This window comes from Halyomorpha halys, unplaced genomic scaffold (assembly GCF_000696795.3).
Source record: "Halyomorpha halys isolate HHAL.00 unplaced genomic scaffold, Hhal_1.1 Scaffold878.1, whole genome shotgun sequence".
Lineage (NCBI taxonomy): Eukaryota > Metazoa > Arthropoda > Insecta > Hemiptera > Pentatomidae > Halyomorpha > Halyomorpha halys.
The window spans coordinates 439013-454564 of record NW_027116610.1 but is presented as its reverse complement, the minus strand read 5'-3'; the positions used below and the strand labels follow the sequence as shown (position 1 = coordinate 454564).

Genomic DNA, 15552 nt, shown 5'->3' with positions numbered 1-15552 from the left:
CACATCGGTTCATCCTTCCTTCTTTATGGGATGATAGTTGGTGAGTCGTGTATGTTCCATCCGAATACATCTCTGTAGCAGATTCATGTTTCCGGCCGGATTTGATTAAATTTTATGGTAGAGTTTGGAATGATGTAGAAACTTAAAAAGTCTATCTATGGTATGTTTGTTATCTTGCAAGATGGAATGGAGATCATCAGGTTTTCTAATTTTAGACGCTTTTTAAATATTGTTCGATTTAACTATCTTAAAGTCTCCTCTTACCGTTTTAAACAAATATTTCGAAAGTGATATAGGACCGTCGCTCCCAGGGTGTCTTAGTGGGGCGGGTCCGGGCGTAAATAAATGCAATTTTTATTATCTGCATTTTAACGTGGTGTTCTATTTTTCCAGTATCCAAAAGACCTTAATGAATATTCATGTAATTAATTAAAACTGGTGTATATGAAAATTAGAAATTAGCGGCTTTATTAAACTTGTAGGGACGTGACGGCCGTGCGGGTTGAGGCGCAGGTCACAGTGCGCTCGGTTCGGAACGTTGTGGGTTCGATTCCCACCTAGGGCAGTTAACATTCATTTTTCGGCGGCCCCGAGAAATGAATCTTGACACTCCCATCTTGGTTAGTAAACGGCTGCAATTTAGGTAGCCGCCAGGGGTTGGCAAAAAGGACCATTAGACCAACTTGCCGGATTTGTTCCTCCCACCAAATACCAGTACCTGTACCAGTCCTTAAACTTGCAATCAAACTTCAAACACGTTCCTCCCATAAATTTTCAGATTTACCGGTATGGTTTAGAACCAGGATATGATTTAGAGCTTGATAGTGAATCATAATATAAAGAAAAAACAGATAATCTCGTTTAACTTTAACGACTTTATAAGCAGTATAAAATTGGATAAAGATGTAATTTTTCTATTGCATACCTACGTTGTGATAGTATTGCCCAAACCTAAAAACTGTAAAAACATTTACCTAAAAATAAAAACAAACAAAACACAACAAAAACAGTTTTTAGTCGGTAACCGTATTTTACCTAATATCGTTTGTCATTATGTTACGGGTGGAATGGGATTATTAAAGTGGACAGTTCCGAGGCGTGATGTTCGCAACGGTTGTGAAACGTCTTTGATGTCGCTAATGGTTGGCATGATCATTTTCATGCGGATCCTTCTTTGTCCGAAGAACTTCTTCAGAAGACCTTAAGTCCCGTTAGAGTGGATTCTTTTTTTTAGAACATTAACTGGACACAACTATTTTGAGCTCTGAAAGATCGTCGCTCATCTTTCTGTCCACAGATCAGCATTTATTCTTTATAGAGGAGAACTTTATTATGTCCAATTGAAAAACTAACAAATATTACTGAAAAAGTGTTGATGGAATAAATGAATTGTAAGAAAATATACACTCCAAAAATGTTCAAACTTCCAGTTTTTTCGAGGAGAATGTAAACACTCCAACTAGATTTACCTAAAGTGACAAATATTAAAGAACAAGAAACTGAAAAACAACGAGTAAAACAACAAGCTTCATGTTGAAATAAACCTTTCTTCTTAAAAAACATTTTTAATAACAACAACTTATTAAATACTACATTACTGTAAAATCATAATTTTAAATTGTAAGATTGATTTTATATAGTTAGTCATCATGCCAAATGAACGTGAAATAAAAAAAAAATAATCTACTTAACAACTGTGAAAACTCGGAAACATTTATTAAACTGGTGAAATAAACTATACCGTTGCATGCATACGCATTTTGGGGAGAGTCAAACGCGAAATAATTCATTTCCTTCAGCAAATAATCATCAAACTCTTTTACATTTTATATTTATTCATTATTCTTAATTGCTAATGATGAAATATAACCAATTATTTCAAATTAAATTTAAAATATTTGAAAATTTGTCTTTGAAGACATCAAACAATTTTGATTAGGATGAAAAAAAAAATCTATCTGATTTTAACTTACACTTAATTCTGCATTAGTGCAAATGGTTTAATCAAAATTATTTATGCTATTTTAGAGAAAATGTTGAAAGAGTCTATAATAATGAAGGATCCGAGGTGTCAAGGAAAATGTTGCTGTTACATGCAAGGTATTATACTTTTCTTAAATATGACAATGTTATTTTCGGACGACAGGTCAATTTTGAACAAGGTGTCCGTTCACCTACAAAATTATCGTATGGAGACACAAAATCAAGTGAGCTGAAGCAAATATAAGCATATTTTGCGAGATTTAGTTATTTGGGAATATTTGGATATAAGTCAATTTTCATTGATAACTCAGATTTGAAAGTTTTCGCGATCACAATGCTTTTTATCAATATATTTCCATTTCTAAAAATGTGAAAGTAAGCCAAATAAAATACCAAAATAACATGTAATAAACTGACATTCTTAATTTGCATCAGTCACCTAAAACCCATTCTTTAGTCAAATTCTAACAAGATAATTTTATACGTTGTAGTTTTTTTTGGTAAAATGTTCCCCATCCTTCTTAATTTAAGGTTTAACTGACTGCTGTCATACAGTAATTGTTATATACGTCGGATCCGTGGTTTGGTGTGTGACATAATGTGTTCTCCGTCCTTGTTCAAAGTGATTTTCTTGCTAACATTTTGTTCATTTCCGTATGCCTTTATGTCATTTTGTTTCAAGTACTAAAGCCAATGAAGGCTACTTATTCGTTCATTATCTCCCTTTTGCTCACACTACTGACATTTTAAAATTGTTAGTTTTGGTTAATTGAATTGAATTTAATATTTTCTGTATTCCTTGAATCAAGTTTTAGAGTTCTGAAGTAAATATATAAAGTTTTAGCAATATCGACCATGTAACTGAGTATACCTACCTTCTCAACTAGGTTTTACTCTCCTTCTTACCTAAAAAGAAACCTTGTTACTCTCAGCCTGTAAATTTTTTCTGATATATTTAAAAAAAAAATAGTGTTCCATTTTTTTTTTTTTTTTTATCATCATTTTAGAATTTCACTCCCCTTCAGTCTATGCTGAAAATATGCACTTACCCGACTCAGTAAGTCGAGGGTTAGGGTCTATTTATAAAATATTTAAAAAAATTTCTGACATCACTAGATGTACTACTTTTGGTACTGCTTCCAGGGTATACAAATTCAATAGAATATCCATTTCCTCTATGACTGATCCATTACTAGACATTATAAATGACAGCAGTTTTCCTCCTTCTAGGCGATATAATAAGTACACGTAATAAATCAATCAAGATATATATACATCGGGTTGCTACATTACACAGCATACTAATCAACCCGTGATCAGACATATATAAATTACATATTTTTACATAATATAATAAAATAGAAAGAAAACATTTTTTTTCCCCACAGTTTTCTTTTACAATCAATTTCAGTCTACACACTAAATACAAATATTTCAATTTATTTCTTATAACAGTTACCTAAACTTTATATCCCCTCAGCAATTTATTCAAAATTAAATTGTTATGGAATTGATATTGTAAATACTGAAAATAATATATTGGATTTATCCTGTCAACTGAATGGCTCATATATTAGATTAAGTGAAATAAAAATTAATTATTTAATAACTATGGTGACGAAAAAGTTATCTATCGAAACGGACACAATACGGATGCGCTAAACAGTGATATTCGTGTTAGAAAAGAACTTTTCGCCATGTTTCATTACCTCCTACAGCATTATTTATTAAATAATAATATTTCTAAAATCTTTGCTTTAATATCTTTTAAAAACTTTCTAACGATATCTACAACGTATGTATTACTACTTTTATTTCCGAAAATGTGTTTTCAATCAGGGAAAAATATTCTTTTACTTATCTCCTTTATTTAATAATCAAATCCTTTCATAGTTTATATTTATTTTTTTTTTTACTTCCAGAAAATTTTTTAAATGGACAATCATTGCAAAAAATAAATAAAATTAAGGATACTTTAGCTGAAGCGGTTTTGTAAATTCTGAATTTAAGCCCTGTCAAACTATTCAAATAATGGATAAGATCTCGTTGATGTTAAAGACTATTCAATTTTACTGTAATATACGGAGTTTAATTAAATTGTTAGAGATATTTTCGAAAAAATCGAAAAATCTTCCTGTCATTTAATTTTATCGAAGGAGTCCGTTACATTTCAGGCATATGTAATTATATAATTTACACCTTTAAATTTGTAATTTCAGATTTGTACGACTGTTTGATTTTGAACTATACATACCCTACTCACAGAAAATTTTGTGAAACTAATACCTTTAAATCGAAAACTGGAACTCGAATTTTGCACGATCCCAATATTTCTCCTTACCACATATTCTGTATTAAGGTTTGTGGAAGTAAAAATGTATAGGTTAACGTTACACATTTATATCTGCACTTATTAATTTTCTTGTTTGTATCAGATGAAATGGGTTCTGAAAAAAAAAATTAATAAAGTTACTCAAAACCATTGGTCAATTTCTATTTAAGAAACATTTGTCACTTTTGTTCACTTGTTCTTTTTTTTATTAAGATTCAATTCGACTCTTCATATATAAATCTAAATCTTTACCTCAAATTTCTATTTTAAACTACTAATTAAATAAGGAAAAAATAATAAAATGAATAAATGCTGGCATATACACAAGTGGCATATGTGTATTATATAATAAAGATAATTCAATAATTAAAATGTATGCATCATAAATTAAATTGTTGCCCCAAAAGAGTAAAAAGTGTAATTTTGTGCAGAAAAGCTCAAAATATGCAAAATTTTGGAACACCCCAAAACACGAAATTATGAGTAATATAAAATTAGTGTTATTTGAATGTCTTATCCATGATTAGAATTTCTATGCAGGTTTAGCAGATTTTGAACCTAGGGAACAAAAGATGCAATTGTTTGACAATCCGATCTCTAGTTAAACCATAATCTTGAGAAACAACTCTTCAATTTCGAATTGAATGTTTTCTAATGAATATGAAAATTGATGAGTGAATTTGTTCTACTCATCTAGTTTTATAATTTTTAAACTGAAATTATTAGGAATCTTGAAAGCCTTGATGAGTAATTTCAAATGGTAAACACAATTCGTTTTATTTCGGTTGCTAGAATCATGTGAAGCCAAGGCAGTGCAATGTTAAATGTACTCGTATGTCATATACATCATTGATTTATACTTCATGGATATATTATTAAATAGTAATTAATAAATTTAGTACTTAGTAATTGATTTTTACTAAGTTCAGTGAATAGTAGTTTTATTAGATTTTGGTGGATGATAATTAAGAATGAAGTTCTGTTACCAACTGAGAAGAAGAAAAAATACATATATTTTTTTTCCTTCTCAGTTGATAGCAGAAAGAAAAGCCCCTAGAGTGGTGTAGGGGGCGAGGTATACAAGGAATGGACTATAAACCATAGATTACAATACTACAGCGACCAATGACAGGTTAAGTGATAACTGAAATAAAACTTTTGGATATGAATATTTATTAAACATTACGCAATTGCCCAACCTGAGAGTATTATGATTTCAACAATAAAAGGATTAGTAGTCACTTGTGTTACCGCCGGTGGCCGTAAAAGCGGATTTCTGAGCTTAAGAAACCACAACCGCTTATTATTAATTATGCTGCTAATTATATTTCACTTTAATCTTGGTATTGATTAAAAACTTTTTCAAAATCATAATTGAATTGTCAGTTTAATTTAGTAGTCTACTGCTGATAATCCTTCTTGGAATCTGAGTCCAACCCTCTCTGATAGGGCCATCTACAGGAGCACTGTTAACCCCACGCATGCGTTACAAGGGGTCGATAAAATTGCTGAAGAAATCGTTCAACAGCTCAGTTATCTCAATATCTCCGTGATCCCAGTGAAAACGAACTCTGTAGTGTTCGTGAACCAAACCAAAAAAAGAGAACAAAACTGCCGAGAACGCGCTAAGTGGCAAACTCAATAAACTCCCCATCCAACGCCGTAGTCTGTTGGGGATAAAACTGGACCGTCGTCTAAAGATTTGTACCGCTTTATTTATTTGACTGAAAACAGTCAAAAGGAAATCCTATCGTCTACACCATCTCTTAACATCATCGGCTCTTTCAATACGGTTAAAATGACGAATTTATAAAATAATACTCCTTCCAGCGGTCCTCTACGGACCCCCCCCCTGTTTATCCACCTCATTGATTGTACAAAGCACCATCTACAAAAGTTTCAAAATTCTTAAGCTGCGGAAGATCGTCCGGACTATAACATGGAAGAAAGAGAACCCGCCGGCTTTTCACAAACTAATTGATGCTCCAACTGTCCCTGTTCTGTAGTATACTGACTGTTCTGATATTGCTGGTGGGACTTCAGGACTGTTGTGTGTAAGCAGTGTATTAAGGGTGCACCGCGTAATAATGAGGATCTAAGTATTGCTTTGTACATTAATAGTTTAAGTCTGAGAGACTGGTGAGTAGAGTAGGTGTCTGAGTTGAGTAGACGTTTACTTCATTACATATATTCTTTGTTGTATATGTGCAGTGAACAAATTTTATATGTAAACGTCTACTCAACTCAGACACCTACTTTTAATGTACATAAAAAAAAAAAAAAAAAAAAAATTCTGTGAATGAGAGGTGAGACTCTAGTTTCATTCCAAGGTATGTGAGATGTCTCTTGATCTGTATGGTTTGTTTAGATTTAATGTTTATGTTTATTATAAAGAAACCTCTTTTATGTGAATTCTTTTAGTCTGAATATGTAAAAATGATATTGTGCTCACTAAGCCTAAGTCTCAATTTTGATTATTTATGTCATACTTAAACATATTAGTTTCAGGTGGATCTTCTTAAAAAAATTGTATTAATTAACTGACTAACCACTTTTCGTGATGTATTATTTTCAATAATATAATTATTGAAATATATTATAATATAATTTGTGTTTTATATATATGCATGATTGTTTTTTGTTTTTTTTACGCCACCTAACGAAAAATTTAAAAAATATATAACCTAATTTATCTCAATGGAATTTCGGGAATTGATGTCTTTATTGGCTTAAATCTTCCTCTTGTAAGAGATAGATCCAGATGAAAGTAATTATATGTTATAAGTATAGTGCAATTACACATAGATTCTCATATACCATTACTAAGGATTGAAAACATATACAAGGAAACGTGCCTCGAGTCCTGGAATGGAAACAACGGCTTATTCTTTTCATCCAGAATCGCTTCCTGGTGTAAGTCTCCCCGCATTTGGCATTTCGTTCTCTTCACCTCAGAATAACAATGCATAATATTTTGCAATAAGTAGTTTCAATCATTGCAGGAACGTTCCGAGAAACGTCCCTTGAAAAATCATATCCCCGTAAGACACTCTTCACTCTCCCGACCCCAAAAGCGACAGCCTTACCGGGATAAAATCTCGACGGAGATAAGAGGCAAGATAGCCAGTCAATTCCACTATCATACTTCACCAACTTCAGTTTTTACTATATACAGGTTTTCTTTATTTTTTTATTCTAGTTGCAAACTTAATTATATTTAATTTGTAATCAAACGTAATTCATTATGACTGATTCAACATACAATAACAAAAAATAAAACGCTACTCCGAGCAATTGAATCATAAGTTTATAATCATATTGTACTAATTGCTTAATTTTGTTTTAATTAGTTATGTACTCATTCACTATTAAACATTTATTTTTGAGATTTCAATGACAATTTAGTTTCAAGTTATTAATAACAAAAAAAAGACAATACATTAGAAATAGAGTGAAGGTGATTTACAAAAAAAAATAATAACATAAATAAAATTAAGTAGAACTGGAGTGTGCTGGTTAAAATACAGATAACAAATAAAAATTGTGAGGTTAGAATATATATAAAATTTATCCTGAGTATACGTGAGATGTTATTTTCAAAACCTGATGTTGTCCAAAAATGAATATTTCTTTTCGGCGGCATATCGGAGCAATAACTTACCATATTCATTTTGATTTCTCTTTGAGATCCCCTCAGTAATATCAAGAAATGAAATTTGGTTGGAAAAAATTCGAAAACTCAAACGTTTTTATTATTTTTCTTTTAAAAAATATGCTATTTTTAAAATTGAGCGAAAGCAGTTCTACTCTAGTGTGCTGTAAAAAAACGTATCTATAATCAAAAAGTAGCGGAGCTGAGATATACATAGAACTTAGCCTATGTGCTAATGGGTAGTTATTATTTTCACACTTCTTTTTGTGTCCAATATTTTTGTCCCTCAAGAAGTGGCCCAATGGCATATATTTCATGATAGACGATTTGTAGTATTCTTGGTTCGGCTTATGTCTTAAAATATTTGTTTTTATTTATTTATTGATATTTAAAAAAAACAACATACATCTCGTAAATTTGATGTAATGGAGATGTAAGGAATAAGGTAGATAGCATGTAAAGAAACTACCCATTGGTAGCACTCTATTTAAAATAAGAATCGCAGAAAGTGTCTAGGTGAGTAAAATACTCAAGTGAGAATAAAAAAAGATGTCACTTGAGCCGTGTACTAGTGAGGGAAATGCTCAATCTTACCGTTGCGAGGGGGCCAGAGCAAAACTGAATTGAGTATGTGTGGGGAGGTGAAAGAGGGAATAATATAAACAAACAGCAATAACAACATCAAAGGGTTAACAGAAGGTAGACAGAAGTATAAACAAAACAGATGAAATATTAGGATAATAGACGTTTATTTCCCATTATGAGAAAAATACTCAAAGGCTACATCTCTCCTGGATAAACTTCAATAGGTTATGGTAAAATAAAGAAATCTTTGAAATTCAGCTACTTGATGGACTGTATCTAAATCCATTTATTTTATTTTATATATTTTTTAATAATCAAATAAGCTAAATATTGTGATTGCTTTCTTTTTTAGAAACATGGTAACCGCTGAGCTCATCTCCGTGACTGTACTAGTGGGAATCATATACATAACTAATCATGTATGGAAAAGCATGACTTACTGGAAGGTCAGAGGAGTGAAGCATCGAACACCTCTTCCTTTAGTTGGAAATATGTTGAGGGCCTTTAAGTTCGACAAGCATTTCTTCCATTTATACGATAAGGTAAAAATTTTCAGGTACTAAAGATACAATTTATTCCGTGATAAAATAAATTTTATCTCATTTCTATTTTCATGATAATAGCTGAATCTTAAATGTTTTTGGAAGAAATAAACTAATTAAGTAAATTAATAAACATTCTGAATATTAATAATTTCAATTGCCAGCTCGTATATGTATGGAGGTGTAAAGACTTCACCGTTTTGGTATCACTAGCGACAGCTCAAATGGCCTAAGTCTACCGTCCTAGGTAAATCCTACCAATTGGTTCAGGGCAATTATCAAAGGTGGGCCTATTGAACAAATGACAGATATACAGAGGTACGCAGTTCGTTCCTTATTAGAAAACTACAACCGGATCCAGATAAAGGAATAAGTTATTTTTTCCTCTTCATAAATAACAAGGTACTACACGTAAAGCATACTTTTAGCAGTCATCCCAACCATTCAACACTTTATTAAACAATTATAGAAATGTTTCGGGCTAAAAACACTACCCTGACGCACTCAACAGAGAGAGAGACGTAAAAAGGAATAATCAATTATAATGTGGATTGAGTTACTTATCATTAGTGGAATAATATTTATTAAAAGAAATAAAAAATATATCAATGTTATTGGAATTATTAAATGGTATTTACAATGACAGTAAGTACAATGTTTACGGACCTTGAACTTTTTGCTTTTATTTTGTCACGACTGGATATTGTTTATTTTTCGAAGAGTTCACAGGAGTTTTGGGATACTGGCCTATTTTTTTTTTTTTAAGTTGATGCCAATCTTAGGTATATTTGATGTAACCGTCGATTAATTTTTGTTTAAATTTGAGGCTTTTAAGTGGTTAACAATATTACAATTATTTTAAATTTCACTACTAATATTCGTTTTTTTTCAAAACCCCTTCAAAATTTTAATGGCGTATTTATAAACAATGAACTCTCTCCTTTTTCTGTAGAACATCTACATTCTATACCATTGTACATCTACAAACTATACCATTGTCTGAGTTACTTTTTAACAAAACGGATTCCAAAATGGTTTTTATTTTTAAAATATATTTTTAAAATAAAACTTGAACAGTAGTAGCTAGTTTGGCAACCTGTACTACTAATGCCTCAGCGAAAGACACCTGCTGTGGCGATGGAGTGGGGAAGTTACTGCAACCTCCGCGTGCTTTTACTCTCATGTTTTTTAATAATTGCTTCCGTCTTAAGATAGGAAACTTTTTCATGTACTCGGATTTTCTCATTTTATTTTACCGTTTATATATTGAGCATTTCTTATTAAAGAACATCCAGTCACCACAGTAGTTCAAGCATTTCGGAGGATTATTACAATTAGTATTGTGAGAATTTTCTCCGCATTTTCCAACATTACTGATTTGTCAATGTTTACTGGTTTGCCCGTATCTATAATATGTAAAACAGAGAAGACGCTTTGGACCATTCATATTCTTATGGAAAGAAAATCTAAGACTACTATTTCAGGTAGATCACACAAAGATTGAAATCAATAGTGGTGTAGGTTTCTTTTCTTCATTATTTTATTTTACGCTCTCAGCAAAAAAGAAAACAGCCGTTTTTCAATTTCAGGCGCTTTTTAAATATTGCTCGATTTAACTATCTTAAAGTTTCCACTTTCCGTTTTAAACAAATATTTCAAAAGTGATATAGGACCTTCGCTCCCCGGGGGTCTTATTGGAGCGGGTCCAGACGGAAATAAATGCAATTTTTATTGTCTGCATTTTAACGTGGTGTTCTATTTTTTCAGTCTTTCCGATTTTCCAACAGATTTGGGTGAAAAGTATTAGATTGACGAGAGACGAATACATTTTTATTCGGAGTTTGTATTCGATTGACGAAAAGAGAATATATTTTTATTCAGAGTAAGTATGCGATTGACGAGAGATGAATTCATTTTTATTCGAATAAAAAATAATGTATCGATTGATATTAATCTTTTTTTTATATATATTTAACATGTTATATGACCTTTTTTATGTTTCGTTAAGAAGCAGAAAACGAAAATGCTATTGATATAACCTCACACGATTTATTTTAATTTTTCTGATTTCTAAAATGCAAGGATCCCTTTATATGTTTTAGGAGATTTAGGAAATGAAAGTGCTATCGATTTTAAGATCGTATGCTTGCGCATCAATTTATTTTGACTTTTCTTATTTCTAACATATTAAAAAAATTAAAATCTGTACCGATACAACCCATAAAGAGTGAGGGGTTCAGTACTTTGTAAGGAAGTACTGTTACTAGACCGAAGGTTGTGCTATGAGGTGATTTGGTCAGATTCACGTTCTTCCTCCAGATTTTTACCCAATTAAATGTACCCAATTTAAGAGACTGGGTGGACCACAGGAATTGACTCACGGCTGCAGTGTAACAGAAAACGATTTTCTGCCCAGCAGGATTCGAACTCGGGTCCTTGGAATAGTTAGTAGCCACGGGCCTTACCCCACGTCTCATATTAACGCAATATGAATAAAATTTGTTGTCTTACAGACCTATGTCCTTTTATATATTTTATGATCGTATACCGATTTATTTTAACTTTTCCGATTTCTAACATACTAGGGTCTATGTTTTAGGAAATGCAGAATATGAAGATGTTAAAATAAATCGATACACGATAATAAAATCGATAGAATTTTCATTTTCTGTATCTCCTAAAATATGGAAAGGGACCCTAATATGTTAGAAATCAGAAAAGTTAAAATAAATGGTATTCGATCATAAAATATATAAAGGGACATAGGTCTGTATGACAACAAATTTTGTCTTAATAAAATTATACAAATACAAATGTATCGAATAATTGAATATTCGAGTAGAAAATTCCCTCTGAAATTGAATAATATTCACCCAACCCTGTTTTCCAGTCGGTCTTAACGTTCATTTAAAATCCATTTATTCTTTTGTTAATTATTAAATTCTTTTGTAGTTCTTATTTATCTATCATTTACTACTGCTAAAAATGAGAGATCGGTAATTATTTCAAATAAACAGAATTAAAGGTACCTTTAGAGGAAGATTTGTTTTGGAAATCCCGGAATTTTGAACTCCGTCAGACTGTTTTAATGAGAACGAGATCTAACTGAAAAGAACGAAGACTTGTTTTACAGTGAAATTTCGATCTTGATTAAAGTCGTTACAGCCATTTTGGAGAAACTTCAAGAGTAAAATTGATCATATAAAGTGACAGCTGGAAAATCGATTTTAACGAAAAATTTAGTGTAAAACACTAGGTACATACCTGCCTTAAACATGAAATTAAAGTTTTGTTCTTCAGATAGATCATTTACACACTCACAGTCCATTTTGTGAAACTTGGGTATTTGAACCCAGGGGACATCAAAGGAAAGCTGTACTTCCATTGAAAACTCAAATTCGGATTATCTAGCAGTCACAATACTTCCCATATAATAAGTGAATGTAAAAAATTAATAGAATTGTGAGGAAATAAAGTAGAATAAAGAACTTCTAAAAAGATTTTTAAAAACAATTATTGTTTGTTGTTATTATGAGAATTACATGTTATTTATCTATAATTAAACATTATAGATTATGAGAATTTCAGAGCCAAGGATTATTTCTTGATGAATTAAAATAAACTACCCAAAACAAGTCCCACTTTTTTCAAATTTCGAGAAAGCTAAATTCCTTTTGCAGAAACAGTTCTTTCTGATAACTAATTCAAACCTATGCAAGGCTGGCAATGCTATATCCTATCATAAATAGAAAATCCAAATTAAAACCGGAAACAGCTATTCTTATTTTTAAAAGAATTCTCAGGCCATTGCTGATGTATAACTGTGAAGTCTGGGAAGCGGCATCCTTTATGAAAAGGAAAAAATTACAATCTTTTTAAAATAAAGCAGTAAGAATTGCAGTGGATGCTCCTTGGTTTATAAAAAACAGCCAATTGGATTGGGAATTACAAATGGAAACAATAGAGGATTACATCAAAAAAAGGTTTATGAAGTTCCACTCCCAGTTACCGACAGTTATAGGAGCAGTGTCCAACAACCTGGGAAACCCAACCACAATCCGAAGACTGAAGCCCAGGCTGCTGCAGGACATCCTGTTGTAATATCTATACTTATCAGTTCTGTTATTGTAAACTCAAAAATTTTATTTTTCTTTCTCTTCATCTTTTTTCAAATTGACTTTTTTCCATTAGAAGTCAATTATTTATTTTGTTAAATCCATAAATGGCATTGTTTTTGTTATTAACTTTAATTTTTATCCATTTATTTTATCTTAATAATTTTTTTTTATAACATTGTATATAGTTAGGGGGGTCTTTTGTATGAGACTATGCGCCCCATATAATCAATTACTAAAAAAAAATGTACCTCTTACATTAACCATGTAAGACCCGCCAGGCTGATCTAGTATTAAATAAATAATATTTCTTTCTGATAAATTTCGATTGTAAAAGACCATTGAAAATACATTTCAATCCAGAAGCGATTAAAATATCGTGTTAAATTGTTTTAATACTAGCCAACTAATACTGAAATCCTAATATCAATAAAATATTGTACCTTATCTTTTTTCCACTGGAGCATTAAATATTTTATGAGTTTTATCCCCAGAAATCGACATTTAAAACGTTCCTTGCAAATAATAATTACAATGTAGTAGTAATAATAGTTTTAAAGTAAGTAGATATACTAAATGACCTGTTAACATAGTTTCATTTTCATTTGTTACAGTTATACCACACTTTTCCAGAAGAGAGGATGGTTGGCATGTACGAGTTCACGACGCCAACCTTAGTACTCCGAGACCCAGAGCTTATCAAGACTGTACTTGTCAGCGAATTCAGCACCTTCTCTGATCGTGGTCCGCTCCTCTTCAATCCTGACTGTGTCCTGTACTCGAGTATCTTCGCATTGAAAGGAAATAAGTGGAGAGCAATAAGGTGAAATTTATTATTTTTACACGCTTTAGTCATTGAACATTTTTAGTTATAAATTGATGTTTTTCAACTAAGGAACAAATACACATAGTGAATTTATTATTAATATGTTAGGCTATTATATTTAGTTAATTTTATTACATGGAATTATAACATTCTATGTCCTGTAATAAAAAATAAAAAAAGGTTTTTCATACTCCTTTTCTTCTTTTTTTCATACAGTTTGCCATAGCAAAGGTGGCTATTGGCCGCAGTATCACAATATTATAGAATAATAAGCATAAATAAGATTCATAAAGAGTAGCCAGAGACAGTGAGCATTTCTGAAAAAAGTGATAACTGGCCAATTAAATTTTTATCATTAGTAGAGATATATAGTTCATAACATGAGGCTTTTCTATAGGTGGCATGTCCATGATAAGTAGGATCATTTTATCCCGATCGCCATCATATTGTTTCTTAGAGGAAGATGGGTGATTAGCTAATCGCTCAACAGTTAAACATAAGGCGATGGAAAAGTTGGTGGCATTAATGTTTGATTTCTGGTTCAGTTAAAGATAGAAAAGATAGATTATGGAAAATTAGTCACAATAAATAACGTTTTATTTTCACGCACTTGACAATAATCGTCTAAGAGTACTTAAGTGCGACAGGTAGTGGCAGAATCGAATGACCAAGGATATCTCCCGATATGAACAACAAAGGGAATGCCTGAGATATGGTTCACAGAGCTGTCAAAAGTGAGATTTTTATATGTTTTTCGCTGGTTCATCATGCTTGGACCATGGTCTTCCATTTTATGATTTTAGACGATTTATTATTTATCGACACTGATAATTCGTTTAAAAAAACAGGGTGTAATTATGATAAATGTAATATTAATTATGTTTGAAATGTTTATCACAAATATAAATTCGTTGTGATCGATGAATTTATTTCAATCTATGAGAAACCCAAATGTGGAGCTTCTTTACATTTCCAAGAAGCTTCTTGCAGTATCTCGCACAGTTACATGATGATTTAATTCAATAGTGACTTTTATTTTTTCATCAACTTCAGGAGTTCGGCTAGAATGAACTTGGGTCATCTTGATGGTGATGCCCCCAGTGCCCAATTAAGCAATCAGCACCATAAGCTTCATATTTCTCTTTGTGAGTTTTAGCTGCTTTCTTGCCTTTATAAAAATAAATGTGTAAATGAGTCAAAAATAATTATTTTTGCATCCCATGTTAAAATTGGCCTTAAAACGATAGCTGCTAACAAAATTACACAGATTTTGTTTATACAGCAGCCTAAATGTATCGAATACCAAACCATTAAAAAATAAAACCAAAAATATTCTTTGAAGATTAATGAAACAAACATAATGCCATTTACTTGTGCAAACCGAAATTACTTTTATACCAAACTTAAAGATCTAGAGAAGGTAATATTGAATAGTGGGAGCAAGGAATTTTGTTAATCTAAAAAATAGAAGAATAGATTTTTTTAAATCTATTTTGTTTTAAATAGAAAATCTCAAT

At 31.4% G+C, this 15552-nt stretch overlaps 1 protein-coding gene across 1 annotated transcript in view; it reads left to right on the top strand.

Annotated features, from left to right (window-relative positions):
* LOC106686797 (cytochrome P450 6B1) overlaps window positions 1-15552 on the top strand; it is a 35549-nt gene that overhangs the window by 6919 nt on the left and 13078 nt on the right. Inside the window, exons 2-4 of the mRNA XM_014430321.2 lie at window positions 2029-2100; window positions 8905-9094; window positions 13824-14032. Coding sequence (XP_014285807.2) covers window positions 2081-2100; window positions 8905-9094; window positions 13824-14032 — 419 coding nt within the window. The 5' untranslated portion in view covers window positions 2029-2080. The remainder of the gene's footprint in view (window positions 1-2028; window positions 2101-8904; window positions 9095-13823; window positions 14033-15552) is intronic.